General features: G+C 44.9%; 1 protein-coding gene across 2 annotated transcripts in view; it reads right to left on the minus strand.

Moving 5' to 3' along the window:
* Positions 1-18,473, minus strand: part of SREBF2 (sterol regulatory element binding transcription factor 2) — a 76,320-nt gene that overhangs the window by 37,875 nt on the left and 19,972 nt on the right. For both annotated transcript variants that reach the window (XM_035266074.3, XM_017969242.4), the window contains exons 2-4: positions 3,605-4,039; positions 2,411-2,592; positions 367-513 (exon numbers count right to left, since the gene is read on the minus strand). In XM_035266074.3, the coding sequence (XP_035121965.3) occupies positions 367-513; positions 2,411-2,592; positions 3,605-4,039 (764 nt within the window). The remainder of the gene's footprint in view (positions 1-366; positions 514-2,410; positions 2,593-3,604; positions 4,040-18,473) is intronic.

The raw sequence follows: 18,473 nt of genomic DNA on the forward strand, positions 1-18,473 counted from the left end.
GGGTGCCTTCCATGTATCTTACCTTGAAGCCCTTCCCTGCCTGGTAGCCCTAGGCTCCTTCAGAAGCCATCAGCAGGACTTAAGAGGTGAACGATCTTGTGTGGAGCTATTAGGCAAGAACCGAGGGTCCTTCTGCTATCCTTTACTGCCCTCTTGTAAACCCCAGTATTCCCACATCTAACACACACTGGTAATACTTTTCTCAAGTGGAAAAATGACTAAGAGGGGTGACATTTACAATTCCACTGATTCGTGCTACAGACCTTCCCATACCTACTCAGCATATAGAGATTTAACATCTCTGAAAACTAACACCTCCAGGAATGAAGGAGGAAGAAGTAGGATCGGGGAGAAGGCAGCTCTTACTGGTACTTGAAGGGCAGCCGTCTGGATAGGGGTGGTGAGGGCAGTGAGAGCCGGGTTCTGGACCGCAGCCATGACAGGGCTGCCATCTGTCTTCAGTGTGGTCAAAACAAGGGAATCTGTCTTGATGATCTGAGGCTGGACCAGGACCTGAATGAAGAAGGAAAAACGGGAAAAGGATGATAGCATTATCCTTCTGTTTTGCATTCTTTTCTTATTGCACAGACCTTCCAAGAAAGAATGAGAAGTGATACAACTTTTATGACACTGAGAATCATAAAGGCCATTTCGAAAGCTATTTCATACAGCCTGAATACTGGGTTCAGTGGGAGAAAGAGGGGCTAGCTAAAGAGGGTCCCGGTTTTTCTTTTCTTTCTTTCTTTCTTTTTTTTTTTTTTAAACTGAGACAGAGTCGCTCTCTGTTGCCCAGGCTGGCGTGCAGCAGCACAATCTCAGCTCTCTGTGGTCCTGACCTCCTGGGCCCAAGTGATCCTACTTCCTCAGCCTCCTGAGTAGCTAGGACTACAGGTGTGTACCACCATGACTGGCTAATTTTTTGCAGAGACAGGATTTCATCATGTTGCCCAGATTGGTCCTGAACTCCTGGGCTCAAGAAATACACCCGCCTCAGCCTCCCAAAGTGCTGCGATTACAGGTATGAGCCATGGTGTCAAGCTGGGTCCTGGGCTTTAAGGCTAAAAGACTTTCAGGAGGGTGGTGCCAGTGGCCAAGCAGGAACAGAGCAGAGATGGGCAGGGTGGATGGCAGAGAGGAGAGGGTCTGACTTTGATGTACTCAGGAAAGCCAGAAACACGGCTGAGAAGCAAAATAAACCTGAATTTTTAAAAACAAATTACCTTGTTAATAAGAAAATACAGTCCATGATGATATATAACAAAGACATTTTTTTATGATTATAAAACTAATACATGCCCCCCAGCCAGATGCAATGGCTCAGGCCTGTAATCCTAGCACTTTGGGAGGCCAAAATGGGTGGATTGTTGGGGCCAGGAGTTCAAAACCAGCCTGACAACACAACACGGTGAAATCCCACCTCTACTAAAAATACAAAAAATGGCCAGGCATGCTGGCTCATGCCTGTAATCCAAGCACTTTGGAGGCCAAGGCGGGCAGATCACCTAAGGTCAGGAGTTCAAGACCAGCCTGACCAACATGGTAAAACCCTGTCTTAAAAAAAAAAAAAAAATTAGCTGGGCATGGTTAGCAGGCACCTGTAATCCAGTTACTCTGGAAGCTGAGACAAGAGAATCGCTTGAACCCAGCAGGTGGAGGTCGCAGTGAGCTGAGATTGTGCCACTGCACTCCATCCTGAGCAACAAGAGCAAAATTCCATCTCAAAACAAAAACAAAAACACCATGTGGCCCTCTGCCAACCCAAAAGTAATATATGTTCAGCATCTATAGTAGAGTAGAAAATATGGAAAACATAAACTATGGAAGACATGGTGGCTCACATCTGTAATCCCAGTGCTTTGGGAGGCCAAGGCGAGCAGATCACGAGGTCTGGAGTTTGAGACCAGCCTGGCCAACATAGTGAAAACCTGTCTCTACTAAAAATATAAAAATTAGCTGAGTGTGGTGGCACATGCTGTAGTCCCAGCTACTCAGGAGGCTGAGGCAGGAGAACTGCTTGAACCCAGGAGGCAGAAGTTGCAATGAGCCAAGATCAAGCCACTCCACTCCAGCCTGGGCGACAGAGTAAGACTCCATCTCAAAAAAAAAAAACAAACCACTGTGAAAAAGAAAATGATCTGTGAGATGCCAATTTGGCACATTTCATTTCAGTCCTGTGCCCATTACATGTGTACGTAAGAGACTGCACCAGCCTTTCCTGAGTGCCAGTGTCTATCTACAGATATGGGCCCAGCCAGGTCTCTCTACACTGCTCACAGGTGCATCCTGGCGCCCTACAAGCTGCTTTGTGTACACTCTGGCTGGTCCTTCTCAGTATGTAGACCACATCTTCAACCAAGGACCAGTTAACAACCCCAACCAGTGCCTCCTTGAATCCCTTCCAGACACCTACCGGGACCTGCTGCACCTGTGGCGCAGCAACTGTCTGCACTGTGGCCGGGGCAAGGGTCTGCAGTGTGCCATTGGCAGTCTGTGTCAGCACCCGCTGGGCCTGTACTGTCTGCACCTGCTGCTGAATGGTGACCGGCTGTACCTGGGAGGACGTCACCAAGCTTTGGACTTGAGGCTGAAGGACTTGGGAGAAGAGGAGAAAAAAGGCACAGAGATGAGGAATGCATTCTGTCACTGTAGCTGCAGCAGTAACCTGAGGATGGAGTATCTCATAACGATTCCAACTCCCCACCTGCTACTGAAGAAGATGTGTGTAGCCATTTACAAGCTGCTTTAGACAACAAGAACATCCCATAAGGGCTGCATCCACTTCTGAGGGAACGAGTACAAATTGTTTCATTTCTCTGGGTGCCAGGGTGGAGGAAAGGGAAACTAATCAGCAAATGACTGCACCCAGCAAGGGAGTTAACAGATGTTGAGAATCAACAACCCCCTGGGGCTTCATTTCCTCCCATCCTTTCTGGACTGAAAGTGTACTTTGGGAGGACTGTCTCAGCTTTTTGCCTTAACAACCCCCTCCAAATTCTTCAACTCCACTGAAGAACCATTAGATTCTTTGAAATTCAGGGCAATACTAATCCCACCCAGGGCTCCCCACAGAGTCAGAGGGAAATATGCTGAAAAGGCACTGGGATGCAGCACATCACAGAAAGAACAAGCCCCTTTCAGTCATCCATTCCCTCAACACACTGAGGGCCCAGCCTGAGGCCTGCTACTTGAAGCTGCTGCTCCTATATTAAGAGTCATATTCAGAAGTGGATGCTCAGATGTTTGCCACATGAATAGTTCTCAACTGTGGTGGCTGAGATCTGGCTGCCGCTTAGCCAATTTCAAACCTAACTTTATTAAAGCCTCCACCATTACTTATCGGGATGGCCTTGTGTTTACTATGTTTGCTGGATTTTTTTAACCAAGTATTTTTGAAATAGGCACAATAAATATTAAGCTATTTGAACTGCAGGATGTGACATGCTCCTGCACCAGTTCTTATTGCCAGTTATCAGAAACTCATTCAGACAGGGCCATATTCATACACCTGTCATTCCCAAAGAGGACAGAAATATTTACAGTGTCTGCAAACTGGCACATAACTTTGGAACCAACCAATCACTACCATATCTGATTTCTGAATCACCTTGAAAGCTGGTAGCTGCATTCTGGTATATCAAAGGCTGCTGGATAATCCTCGTCTGCGGAGTGGTGCTGAATGTTGGGGTAATCATTACCGTCTGTTGTTGCAGCTGAGCTTGAGGTTGAGGCTGGGGCTGGGGGCGGGGCTGAAGAATAGGAGTGGCCCTGGGTGTGGTGGAAACTGAGGTGGGAGAGACCTTGACCTGCAGGGCTGGAGCCTGTGGGGAAGCCGCTGAGGGTGAGAAAGAAGGTAATGGGACCTGGCTGAATGACCTTGGCATTGCAGGGTCCACAGCTCCGCCGCTGCTGCCCCTGCCATTGCTGCTGCTGCCGCCACTGCTACCGCCATTACCACCACTGCCAGGAAAGGAGCTACACAGCTGCTCTGAAAACAGGTCAGGGAACTCTCCCACTTGATTACTGACAAATTGCAGCATCTCTGTGAACAAAAGAAAAGGAGTAATTTTACTGCTATCCAAAATATTCACTTGCAAACTTGCTTCAGAAACTAAGACATGAAAACTCAAAGGCTTTCCTAAAACTGTGGCCGAAATGGGTCAGGAAACTCTTGTGGGGATCACCTGGACCAAGATGGCCAACCCAGGTCCTGGGACAACAGGACAGGACTTTATCTGTTTGATGTTCTTTTCCCTCCTCACTCCCACCTCCAGGCTCTTTCCCTCATTTTCCTGATTATTTTGATCAATCATAAAAGAAACTACCTTTGTACTAGATGGTGCTGCATTGTCAAAGGTACTGCGCGTCCTTTTTTTTGTGAGACAGAGTTTTGCTCTTGTTGCCCAGGCTGGAGTACAATGGTGCGATCTCAACTCACTACAACCTCTGCCTCCTGGGTTCAGTGATTCTCCTTTCTCAGCCTCCTGAGTAGCTGGGATTACAGGCACCTGCCACCATGTCCGGCTAATTTTTGTATTTTAAGTAGAGACGGGGTTTCATCATCTTGGTCAGGCTGGTCTCGAACCCCTGACCTCAGGTGATCTGCCAGCCTCGGCCTCCCAAAGTGCTAGGATTGCAGGCATAAGCGACCACGCCCAGCCTTTTTTAGAGCTGGAGATGATGAGGCAGCAAGTAGGGAGTCACGGTCCTAAGGCTGTGAGTATAGCAACGTTGTCTTGGGAGGCCAGCTCCAAACCTAGCACTGCAGACCCTAACTTGCTCTAACCACTTTCCTCCTTACCACAGGGAGGCTCCCTCTCCAAGCTGAGTAAAGCCCTGGGCACTGTTGACATTCTTGGAAACACTCAGGGACAACAAAGTGGATGGCCCCTAAGTCACAGATCTTCAGGAGTGGAAAGGATGGGAAGACCATATATGAAGTCCAAGAGAGGAAAGTAACTTGGCCAAGGTCACACAGGATTAGAACAAGTTCTCTGCCTCCCAGCTTTGTGTTCTGCCGCAACACAGTGTGCGTGTGTTGCCAGGTAAGAACATAGTAATTCAGCCCCACCCTGGACTACATGTTTCTGAGGGCTCACGTTGGCTCTTGTCTGACTGTACCCCTTTCCTCTGGGCAAGAGATCTTGGGTCCAAAGGTGTGTCCACCTGGAAACCATGCTCCCTTTTCTAGATCATGTTCCAAGTACCTGGGACCCCTAAATTCCCAGCCCAAAGGGTCTCAAGCCTGCTTCCGGGGCCTCTTCCTTGGTCAATCTGCCCAAAGGCTTTCTAAAACCCAACTTAACCCACAACTAACCCCTCATCTCTCATGACTCCCTTCTTTTCATATGACTGGTCAGTATAGAAGTCAGGGGCCTCGGCTTTGTCCTAGATATTTTCAGATCTATAATTCTCTACATTGTCCACGTTCTTTTCTCTTTCCTCTCTCTAATACAATCCCAAGAAGCTACTGCTTGTTCTTGAACTATGGCCCCTCCTTTCCAAACCCTCAAGGCCACATGATGCTCTGATTTGGGTACCACAACAAAAACCACCACATCACCATAAACATTCCCCTAGCCGGGTGTGGTGGCATGTGCCTGTAGTCCCAGCTACTCAGGAGGCTGAGGTAGGAGGATCGCTTGAGCCCAGGAGTTCTGGTCTGTAGTGCGCTATGCCGATCGGGTGTCCGCACTAAGTTCGGCATCAATATGGTGACCTCCTGGGAGCGGGGGACCACCAGGTTGCCTAAGGAGGGGTGAACCAGCCCAGGTCGGAAACAGAGCAGGTCAAAACTCCCATGCTCATCAGTAGTGGGATCTCACCTGTGAATAGCCATTGCACTCCAGCCTGGGCAAAAGAGTGAGACCCCGTCTCTTAAAACAAAAAACAAAAAACAAAAAACGTTCCCCCAAACCTCCACTCCACCACCACCAGGGTGTCCTCAGTTGGGGCATGTTTGTATATCTGACAAACAGAAAGCTGCTGAGTCTGGATGTGGTGGCTCATGCCTGTAATCTCAATGCACTGTGAGGCCAAGGTGGGAAGATCAATTGAGGTCAGGAGTTTGAGAATAACCTGGGCAACACAGTGAGACTCTCTCTCTTTTTTTTTAGACAGGGTCTTGCTCTGTCACTCAGGCTGGAGCGCAGTGTTGCAATTTCAGATCACTACAACCTCTCCCTCCCAGGCTCAAGCCCCACTTCAGCCTCCCCAGTAGCTGGTACCACAGGTGTGAGCCACCATGCCCAGATAATTTTTGTATTTTCTGTAGAGATGGGGTTTCACCATGTTTCCCAGGCTGGTCTCAAACTCCTGAAAAGCAACCCACCCTCTTCGGCCTCCCACAGTGCTGGGACTACAGGTATTAGCCACAGCATCTAGCCAGATCCCTTCTCTTAACATAAAACAAACAAACAAAAAAAAAAACTAAAGAGTTTTTTATCAAAGGTCACTGGAAATGAATATAAAATAAAAAAAAAGATTTTTTGAAGCTTACATAAGAATAGGAAAAATAAATCGTAAATAAATGTAAATAAAGATATAAAACTGCTGGGGCTTTCTAGTGTGGCCTCCATATGGGATAACTGGAGCTTAGCCTTTCAATCTAGGCACCTGAAATATTCAGTCAGTTACACCTGCTGGGCAGAACAGCATCGCACAGACTAAATTCCCACATAGTGGCATTATTTACCAACACCTTGATCGACACTCAGCTCTGTCCTCACTCAGCCTTGTGTGAGGGAGCAATGGGCAGATTGCTACAGATATTGCAACTTCTACAAACTAATTCCAATTCCGTGTACATGATTAAACTAAGAAATGTCCTCAAATTCAGCACATTCAAACAAAATATAATTTAGTGCTGACACTCCAAGTACAAGATGATAAAATGATTTAAGAAAATGATTAAGAGGGCCAGGCGCGGTGGCTCATGCCTATAATCCCAGCACTTTGGGAGGCCGAGGCAGATGGATCACGAAGTCAAGAGATCGAGACCATCCTGGTCAACAAGGTGAAATCCCGTCTCTACTAAAAACAAAAATTAGCTGGGCATGATGGTGCGTGCCTGTAGTCCCAGCTACTCGGGAGGCTGAGGCAGGAGAATTGCTTATACCCAGGAGGTGGAGGTTGCAGTGAGCTGAGATTGTGCCATTGCACTCCAGTCTGGGTAACAACAGTGAAACTCCATCTCAAAAAAAAAAAAAAGAAAACTATTAAGAGAAATCTAATAATTTGTTGAACCTTTGAGAATTCCCCCCAGATCCCAACTCTCTGGGAAATCAACAGAGAGGGCTGCTTTGTAAGCCAGAAAAATATCACTCACTGGCTGACAGTTTTCACCCATGGAGACTTAAAGAGGGCAGAAGGCCAGGGTGGCCTGATAGATGGGCACAAGCTTTGGTGTTGGCAGAGCTGGGTGTGAGTCTCCAGAGGCCCACCTAACCAGCGGTGTGAGTATGAGCAAGTTACTTCTCTCTACACCTTAGTTTCCTCACTACAAAAGGCTGCTTTGAAAATACACACTTGGCCTCTTTGCTCTGATGATTAATAAGATAATTTATCCAGAGTGCGTGGTGAAGGGCAGACCCTTATGCAGGTTTCTATTAGTGATACTTCCAGAGCACCCACTACACAGGCACATGGGCACACTGATCTCATTTTGTCAAGTACACTTGAAACTCTTTTGTGGAGAAGATAGGGCTGGTGTGGTGAAGTAGCCTACAAAGGTCAGAAAGCTTAGTTCACAAAGCCTAAGAGTATGTAGGCAGATGGAATGCAACCGCTTAAATTAAAAAAAAAAAACCCTTTCAACCCACGCACAAAAAGCTCCAGTGGAACCATCTCCAGTCAGCCAGGCAGCCGGGTACTAGGCTGAGTGGTACAGAGGGGCTGCTAAGAGGAGCATCTGCAGAAAGGAGCTGTGGGAAGCTCCAGCAGGGCACACAGAGCCTCTCCAGGACCCCATCTGGTCTGCAGTGCCAGAAAAGAGGAGGCCTGGAAGAACCAGGGTGCAGCTGTGCTCTGTAACTCTGATCTACACCCCATGGGAACGTCCTAATGGCTCTTCACTGTTCCCTGCTCTGATCATTCACATTCTGTGATTACACAGGCTCTCATTTCCACGGAGAGCCATAAAATCCAGAAAAGGGAGGCCTGGGAGAAGGTACAAGTTTTATGGAGCTTTGAAAATGAAGCTCCAGTTCCTGCAGCAGCCCACAGAGCCCATGGCCAGAGACAGGCCTCCCAGGAGCTAGGCTGAAACATTCAAGTTCATCTCACTCCCCTGGTCCTGTTTTTAGCTGCTTCTTAAACTTACAGCTAAGTTGCTTAACAAAATAGGTGAGGCCCCAAAAAACTTTATCTAGCTTCTGGTCTCTAAAAGCAACTGACTAAAATTAGAGGTTCCTGTTATCATCCAAACATTGCAAGCAGCCCCATGACTCTCAGAGACCCGGAGTTCACATGTACTTTATGGAGCTTCTGGCCTGGAGGTAACACAAATCACTTTGCCCAGCTCAGCCTTGCAGCATCTACCTGAGAATGAGGTAACCTAAAATCTGGTCAGATTAATTCTGATCAAGAATTAAGAATCTGAAGCCTCCAAATGGGGTTACAGTGTCTCCAAACTGCAGAATCTATCAATAATCCTTTAATAGGTATTTGTTATCCAGCCCTGTTGGTGCTGGGAACCTAGTTTACAAAGGTCATTTATTCTCATATTTTGTATGCATTATGCACCTTGTGTTAGACAATGTTTTAAATACTTTTTTTGAGATGAAGTCTTGCACTGTCACCCAGGCCTGCAGTGGTATGATCTTTGTTCACTGCAACCTCTGCCTACTGGGTTCAAGTGATTCTCCTGCCTCAACCTCCCAAGAAGCTGGATTAGAGCCATGCCCACCTAACTTCTGTATTTTTAGTAGGGACAGGGTTTCACCATGTTGGCCAGGCTGGTCTTGAACTCCTGACCTCAGGTGATCCGCCCACCTTGGCCTCTCAAAGTGCTGGGATTACAGGTGTAAGCCACCACACCTACCCCTGTTTTAAATCATTTGTTAAAATCATAAAAGTAATATTTCCACTAAAGAAAAATTTAGGAAACATATAAATGAAAAGAACAAAAATAAAAACCATCCAGCAATTCCACTACTCTTGAATCATCCATTGTCAATGTTTTAATGTGTGCCCTTCTAGACTTCTTCCTCTACAAGGCTTGCTTGCACACATAAGCATGCACATATGCACGCCAATGGTTTTACAAAAATGAGATCACACTGAATATGTTACTTTGCACCTTGCTCCCTTTGCTTAATAAAATGTGAAGAATGTCCAGTGTCAACCATTATGGACATAACATTATCTTTCTCAGAGTCCCACAGTATCATGTTGTATGCCATTGTACAGTATCAGCGTATTAGAATTTGTTTAATTTACTCAATGATGATGGATGATTGCTTTCCATTTTTCAGCATTATCATTATTACTACTTTTTTTTTGAGACAGGGTCTTGTTCTGTTGCCCAGGCTCAAGGGCAGTGATGTGATTGTGGCTCAACGCAGCCTCTACCTCCTGTGCTTAAGCCATCCTCCCACCTCAGCCTCCCGAGTAGCTGGGACTACAGGCATGCATCACCAAACCTGGCTAACTTTAAAGAAACCTTTTTTTTTTTTTAATTGATTTTAAAAACTTCCAGATATTATGGATATTTGTTCTTCTTATAAGTCTGCAAGTATTTCCCCCACTTTTGTTATTTCTCTTTTAATATGTTCAGAAAAAAAGAATGACATAGCAGTAGAGAATCACCATGTCCTAGCTTTGGAACCTGGGGCAAGTTTTACCTCTCTGAGCTGCAATATTTCTCATCTGTACAAATGTGGCTAACAATTATAGCTAACTCATGGAGTTAATGAGATAAGTCACGTGGAATCTATGGCACCATGCCTGGCACTTAGTATTAGCTAGTATGCATTATTCATGGTGGGGTTTTTTTTTGACTCTTTTGCTTTAACTCTACTTTGAAAATGTGAATTTGTTCCAATGCATCAGATATATCCAGCAACAATTTGAGCATAACATAAATTTTGCATTTGCTTATATGTAAGAGGAATACTAGGAAATATAGAAAACCATATTCAGCTGAAATGAGCATGCAGGAATGCACAAAATGTGTGCACACACACACACGCACCTTAAACACCTACCAGCTTCGTCAGGTCACTGCACGTGTTATGAATCATATCTATCACACTGATGTCAGCACTTTCCATCAGACTTCGGACAGCCCTGCTTCTACCACTTCCTGATAACTTCCAAGCTGTAACCTAATGACACCTACTTCCCACAAGCAAACCTCAGGTGTTTTTCAAGCCAACGTGCCTTTACATTGTGATATTTATGTGTTTCTTGGTTTTTCTGTTCTATAAAACTGTGTGACTGTTTTATTAGGTCCCTATCTTTTTTTAAAAATTGAGACAGAGTCTCGCTCTGCCATCTAAATTGGAGTGCAGTGGCATGATCTCGGATCAGTGCAACCTCCGCCTCCTGGGTTGATTCTCCTGCCTCAGCCTGAGGAGTAGCTGAGACTACAGGCGCGTGACACCATGCCCAGCTAATTTTTTGTATTTCTAGAAGAGACAGGGGTTCACTGTGTTAGCCAGGATGGTCTTAATCTCCTGACCTCGTGATCCGTCCACCTCAACCTCCCAAAGTACTGGGATTACAGGTCTGAGCCACCGTGTCTGACCATAAGGTCCTTATCTTTTTTAAAAAATAAAGTCTTTCCTTTTTTTTTAGGTCATGTATGAAATTTTTTATTGTTGTGATCCTTAATCCTCCATTTCCCAGTAAGTTCTGGGTTTTGGTTTTTTAGAGACAGGGTCTTACTCTGTCACCCAGGCTGGAGTGCAGTGATATGATCATAGCCCACTGTAGCTCCTAGGCCTCCACTGCAGCCTCTTGGGTAGCTGGGAATACAGGCACACAACACCATGCCCATATCATTTTTATTTTTATTTGTTAGAGAGATGGGGTCTTGCTTTGTTGCACAGGCTGGTCTTGAACTCCCTGCCTTATGCGATCTTCCCACCTTAGCCTCCTGATTACAAGCATGAGCCAACATGCCCGCTCCCCCTGTTTTTTATTGCATGATTTTGCATAGCATGGTGATTTTTAGAAATACACGTGTTGTACTATAGCAGAACTGACTATATACAAATTTTATATTGTATAGTGAAATCACATGGCTTCTGTGTGACACTTAAGAAAAACTCTCACCCTCAAGATTACAGGAATATTCACCTAAACTTTCTTCATTTGTAACTTTCTGTTCTTTTTATCTTTTATATTAGAGTTGCCCAACAAACACAAGAACATAGAAATAAGCATGGTGTGTGATGCGTGTAGGCCACTGGGAACGAGATGGACTAAAACCATTGAGGGAGGTAAATGCAAAATGTAATTCCCAACAAGTATCCTGATTGAACATCTAGAACTTTCATTATAATGATCCTATCCCCCCATGTACAATGTTTTTTTTCTAATAGTTATTTTTAAAACCAAATGTAGACTAGTATTAAACCTGAAGGTCAATGTGAGATAACCATTTCTCTACCATTCTGCTCTCTGTGATCACCACTGCTTTCTCCAGGTCCAAAAACATCAGTTACCCCCACTCTAGTCACCCAGAGGACCAGTTGAGGAACTGGGCTCTTTCAACCACATCCTTCAACTGATACACCCTGAAACGCAAGCAGTAATGTAGGGAACAAAGGGACGGTTTTAAAAGGCAAACTGCTGTCTAAAAATCACTCCACTCTCAAACACCAGGGGGCACATCAGAGCACAGGGACAGTATCATGTACTTCAAGGGGATTCTGGGTCACCTTCCTTGGAAGAATCTGGAGGAGGTGTTGAATGACACAGGCTGGCAAACTGGTGACTCAAGCATCCTATATTTTAAGCAACAGATGAGTGAACTCTTTTACTGGCAAAGAAACCACAAAGGAAAACTGGGTGGAGAGGTGGGGATCCTCAAATGCTTGTGTTTTGTAACACACACAAAGGTGTCATACATTCCTTTGCATATACCAAATATTACGTAATAAAACAAAACAATTCAGAATGAGAAGAAAGGGGATCATGAAGGAAAGAAACCCAAAGGAATTCTCAAATGGTCTCTGGCTTCTCTGTCTAGGGCTCTCTCTCTCTCTCCAGCCTTTCATGGTAGCCCCGGAGGAGGTCAGCTCTGCAGGAAAAAGCAAGTCCAGGCTTTCCTGGGCCACTACAGAAGGGGACCTGAGCCAGCTCTCAGTTTGAAAAGGAGAGGGATCTGCAGCTCCACTTTCCTTTTTTTTTTTTTTTGAGACAGACTCTTGCTCTGTCGCCCAGGCTGGTCTTAAGGAACTGGGCTCTTTCAACCACATCCTTCAATTGAGAAGCCCTAAAATGCAAGCAATAATTTCAACCTCCTACCCAGTGACAATCATCTTTTTTGAGTATCTTGTTCATCCAACAGCCTTTTAAATCAAATCAAATTCTTAAGCACAAGCTTCCAAGCTTCCTATGAATTGTGCCCTTATGTTCTAAGGGTTTTCACTTCCTGTCCACCTTAGCTCATCATCCACCCTGGAAAAGTACTCACTCCCTTTTCTGCACATGCCTTTGAAGGGTGGAGTGGGGCAATCTTTCTTTGAATGTAAGTGTCATGCCTCTTCTTTTCTACTTATGACTACCCTCTTCCTTTCTCCAAACTCTGAATTTCACAATTCTACTTCAAAACTATTTATAATTACTTTTACCAAGCACTCTTCCACCTCAGATAATCTAGCCATCTTTTAGTTCTTGAACTCAATTGTAATTTATTTTGTTAAAGAAAATTACTGGCTAGGAGTGATGGCACATGACTGTAATCCCAGCACTTTGAGAGGCCGAGGTGGCCAGATTGCTCAAGTTCAGGAGTTTGAGACCAGCCTGGGCAACACAGCAAGACCCGATCTCTACAAATAATACAAACATTGGTGGGGCGTGGTGGCATGCACCTGTAGGCCCAGCTACTAGGGAGGCTGAGATGGGAGGACTGCTAAAGCCCAGGAGGTGGACGCTGCAGTGAGCTGAGTTTGTGCCACTGCACTCCAGCCTGGGTGACAGAGCAAGATTGTCTCAAGAAAACAAGAAAGGAAAGTTATCTAAAACTTGGAATTAAGAACAAAAAAAGTTATGCATCTCTTTAAAGTTATATTATGATACCAGCTACTTTGGAGGCAAAGGCAGGCAGGATAATCACTTGAGGCCAGGAGTTCGAGGCTGCAGTGAGCCACAACCGTGCCACTGTATTCCAGCCTGGACAAAATGGTAAGACCCCATATTTCTAAAAAACAAAAAAACTTGGTCGGGCCTGGTGTTACATGCCTGTAGTCCCAACTACTTGGGAGACTAAGGTGGGAGGATCACTTGAGGCCAGAGTTCAAGGCTACAGTGAGCCATGATTGTACAACTGTACTGAAGCCTGGAATAACAGGGCAAGACCCCTGAATCCAGAGTGGGGAAAAAAAAGTTACACTAGAGCACTGTCTAACCTGCCTGTCTAAAAGTTATCTTATGCTCTACGGAACCATCACCTTGTTTGACTTTCTATTTACTACCGACTAGGGCACCCATTCTATAAAGTTAGATGTTAGCCTTCAGAAAATTAGTAAGTTAAAATGATTTCTGTCTGGTAGAAAAGATAACCTTTAAGGTTTTGTTTTCATTGCCACTGTAGGACATTAACTAGCTTTTTTTTTTTTTTCTTGGCAGAGTCTCACTCTGTCACCCAGGCTAGAATGCAGCCATACAATCTCGGCTTACTGCAACCTCTATCTCCCAGGTTCAATTTTCTTTTTCTTTTTTTTTTTTGAGGCGGAGATTTGCTCTTGTTGCCCAGGCAGGAGTGCAACGGCACAATCTAGGCTTACTGCAACCTCCGCCTCCCAAGTTCAAGCCATTCTCCTGCCTCAGCATCCCAAGTAGCTGGGATTACAGGCATGCGCCGCCATGCCCGACTAATATTTGTAATTTTCTAGTAGAGACGGGGTTTCACCATGTTGGCCAGGCTGGTCTCGAACTCCTGACATCGTGATCCACATGCCTTGACCTCCCAAAGTGCTGGGATTACAGGCACGAGCCACCACTCCCAGCCAATTTTTTGTATTTTTAGTAGAGACAAGGTTTCTCCATGCTGGTCAGGCCAGTCTCAAACTCCTGACCTCAAGTGATCCGCCCACCCTGGCCTCCAAAAGTGCTGGGATTACAAGCATGAGCCACTGTGACCGGCCTCCCAAGTTCAATTTTCCTGCCTCAGCCTCCCAAATAGCTGGGACTACAGGCACATGCCACCATATCCAGCTAATTTTTGTATTTTTAGTACAGACGAAGTTTCACCATGTTGGCCAGGCTGGTCTTGAATTCCTGACTTCAAGTGATCCACCTGCCTCAGTCTCCCAAGAGTGCTGGGATTACAGGTGTTAGCCACTGCACCTGGCCCTAGTTTTGCATTTAAATTCGCAATCTTATTCCTGCATTCTTTCTTCTACTATGTAAATATCAGTTTCTTGCAATCTCCCTTGATGCATTTGTCATCCTGCTATCTTCATTAACAACGTTAATAAATCTCTGATATGTGCTCATGACATTTTAGTATAAGAGTATGTTTTTAACTTTAAAAAAACTTTACTTTGGTATATTACATATAGTAAGTGATTTTTTAAAAATGCTGTACATGCCTGTTGGTCCAGCTACAAGGGAGGCTAAGGTGGGAGGATCGCCTGGACCTAGGTGTTCAAGGTCGGCCTAGGCAACAAAGCGAGACCCCATCTCTAAATAAATTTTATGGTTTTTTGGGTTTTTTTTTTTAGACAAAGGCTTACTGTCCCCCAGGCTGGAGTGCAGTGGCGTGAACTTCGCTCACTGTAGCCTCCGCCTCCACCTCTACCTCCTGGGTTCAAGCAATTCTTAGGCCTCAGCCTCCCGACTAGCTGGGATTACAGGCATGCACCAAACCCGGCTAATTTTTGTACTTTTAGTAGAGACAGGGTTTCACCATGTTGGCCAGGCTGCTCTTAAAACTCCCGGCCTCAAAAGATCTGCCCACCTCAACCTCCCAAAGTGCTGGGATTACAGGCATAAGCCACCACCCCAGATTCTAAATAAATAAATTTTAAAGATGTTTTTCTCATGTCTTGTGTTCTATGAGGACATGAAGAAAATCCCCATTCCCTGTACCACTTCAAGCACCAAGCATACTAGTATTAAAAAAACAAAAACCAGGCCGGGCATCATGGTTCACTTCTGTAATCTCAGCACTTTGGGAGGCCAAGGCGGGTGAATCACCTGAGGTCAGGAGTTCGAGATCAGCCTGGCCAACAAGGTGAAACCCCGTCTCTACTAAAAATACAAAAATTAGCCAGGTGGGCTGGGCACCTGTAATCCCAGCTACTTGGTAGGCTGAGGCAGGAGAATCGCTTGCACCCGGGAGGCAGAGGTTGCAGTGAGTCAAGATTGCGCCATTGCACTCCAGCCTGGGTGACAAGAGTGACACGCCATCTCAAAAAAAAAAAAGACAACGACACACACAAAACCAACCAATAACAACAACCAAAAAACTGGCAGACTGACTGAAACTCTCTTAATAGCAATTGTCATGCAACCTATAAAAACGGTGATCATGCTTTCTGAACCAGAATCTAGAAGGGATGGAGATGTTTCACTTCATAATGGAATAATATACATACATACATATGTATGTGTGTGTATACACACACACACAATTTTTTGTGACAGAGTCTTGCTCTATCACAAAGGCTGTAGTGCAGTGGTACTATCTCCGCTTAAGACATATCCCCTGCCACCTGGGTTCAAGCAATTCCCCTGCCCCAGCCTCCTGAGCAGCTGGGACTACAGGCATGTGCCATCACACCCAGCTAAGTTTTCTGTATTTTAGTAGAGATGGGGTTTCACCATGTTGGCCAAGATGGTCTCAATCTCCTGACCTCATGATCTGCCTGCCTCAACCTCCCAAAGTACTGCGATTATAGGCATGAATCACCATGCCCAGCCAGAATAAGATATTTTTAAAAGTTAGACTAGCCTGGAAAATTTGGACAAATCTATGTAATTTCTGCAAAGCTTTTCACTTTTAGGGAGGTAACTATGTAAATACAGAAGGATTCCAATGGATTAAGCATCTACTGTGTACCAGGCACAGAGATAATACATTAGTCCTTGACCTCAAAGAGTTTCTGAAAGAATCACAATATGGTTTGTGGAGATTGTCACAGCAGAGACATTTATCTATAAGACACCAAAGAGGACACAGGGAACGTGACAAAAATCACCGACTCCAGTAGGTCAACAGTTCCCTGAAGGAGTTGGATTGAAGGCTGATCAGCCTACAGTCTAGGCTAGGGAACCTCATGAACCACGGCAGGGAGGCATGGAGCAGCATGATAGGCTGTTAAAGAGAATGGGTGATGGGCAGGGCACCATACTGGACAGGTTGTTAGGGGCCAAAGCACAAAGGGCCCAACAACTTGTGGTAGTGAACTTGGCCATTCTCCTTATTGAAAATAAAGGAGAACCCACAGCAATGCTCTAAGAAGGAGAGCTCCTCCAGCCCAGTAATTGCTCATTCTGGTTTATATGCGGTTGAGGAGGCAGAGAGGCTGCTGTCCTGCCTAGAACCCCATAATATCATGAACTAATTAAGAATCATTGGCTGGGTGCAGTGGCTTATGCCTGTAATCCCAGCACTTTGGGAGGCCAAAGTGGGTGGATCACCTGAGGTCAGGTATTCAAGACCAGCCTGGCAAACATGGTGAAATCCTGTCTCTACTAAAAATACAAAAATTAGCCAGGCATGGTGGCGCATGCCTGTAATCCCAGCTACTCCGGAAGGTGAAGCAGAAGAATGACTTGGACCCAGGAAGTGGAGGTTGCAGGGAGCCAAGGCTATGCCATTGCACTTGCCTAGGCAAAAAGAGCAAAACTCTGTCTTCAAAAATTAAAAAGAAAATCATTCTGAGAATATCAGAATGGCTGGAATAAAAAGTCAGATAACTTTCATCAACAGATGAAGATGCTGAGAATTTTCCGAAAACCAGTTAAGAGTTTTGGTTATAAATATGGCCCAGAAAGCGACCAACGCTAGGAAACAGGTCATCTCCCAAGGCCTGTAGAAAGGGTTTCAGATGAAAGTCAGGAGAGGAAAAAATAACAATAATAAAGAACGGGTGACGAGGGATCAGATTTAGGGAGAAAAGCAAGATGTCAAAAAGATAAACCAAGGCCTATTTTGCAAGGCCAAACTGAATGGAGAGTTCACGATTAAATTCAATGAGAAATGGCTGTGACGCCAGTAATATATCACTGTGCTATATTTGGAAAATTAATTTCCTTGAGACTCAGTTACTTACTTGAAAATATGGAAATAATCCAAACAAATGGATATATATCAATACAACAAAGGATATATATCAATGCACAGAAATACATCAAACAAACAATAAAATGTATTTAATTATTTCAATTTTTTTCTATTTTTTTCCTCCCTCTCTCCCAGGCCAGGCCCCCATGGTTTTGCTTTGTTTTTGTTTTTAGTGTATTTAGAAACAGGGCCTTACTATGTTGCCCAGAATCATCTCAAATTCCTGGGCTCAAGTGATCCTCCTGCCTCAGGCTCCCAAGCAGCCCCAGACCATGCCAACTTTCCATAGTTTTTTTTTTTTTTTGAGAAGGAATTTTGCAGTTGTTACCCAAACTGGAGTGCAATGGCACAATCTCGGCTCACCGCAACCTCCGCCTTCTGGGTTCAAGCAATTCTCCTGCCTCAGCTTCCCGAGTAGCTGGGACTACAAGTGCACACCACCATGCCCAGCTAATTTTCGTATTTTAAGTAGAGACAGGGTTTCACCTTGTTGACCAGGATGGTCTTGATCTCTTGACCTCATGATCCACCCGCCTCGGCCTCCCAAAGTGCTGGGATTATAGGCATGAGCCACCGTACCTGGCCTGGCCTGCTTTTTTTTTTTAGACATAAATTTAAAAAGGGAAACATCCCTAGGTTAGACTCCAATTAAACCTTTGAATAAAAGCCAATGGTCACACTACTGATATTTAAGAACAAAACCAACGAAGTTACAAAGTTAATAAACTTATTTTCTGGGTAGAAAGCATATTTATATATTTTTTAAATGTACAGAAGGTGATTATTACTGAAATTAAATTCATTCATGTCCTTCACAAGAACAACATAATAATAGCTACCACGGTACCCACTTGGTACATTATATCAACTCTGAGACCAATATTATTATATTTTAAAGTGAGGAAACTAATCCCAGCACTTTGGGAGGCCAAGGCAGGCAGACCACTTGAGGTCAGGAGTTCAAAACCAGCCTGGCCAACATGGTGAAACCCCATCTCTACCAAAAATACCAAAA

Source organism: Callithrix jacchus, chromosome 1 (assembly GCF_049354715.1).
Source record: "Callithrix jacchus isolate 240 chromosome 1, calJac240_pri, whole genome shotgun sequence".
NCBI lineage: Eukaryota > Metazoa > Chordata > Mammalia > Primates > Cebidae > Callithrix > Callithrix jacchus.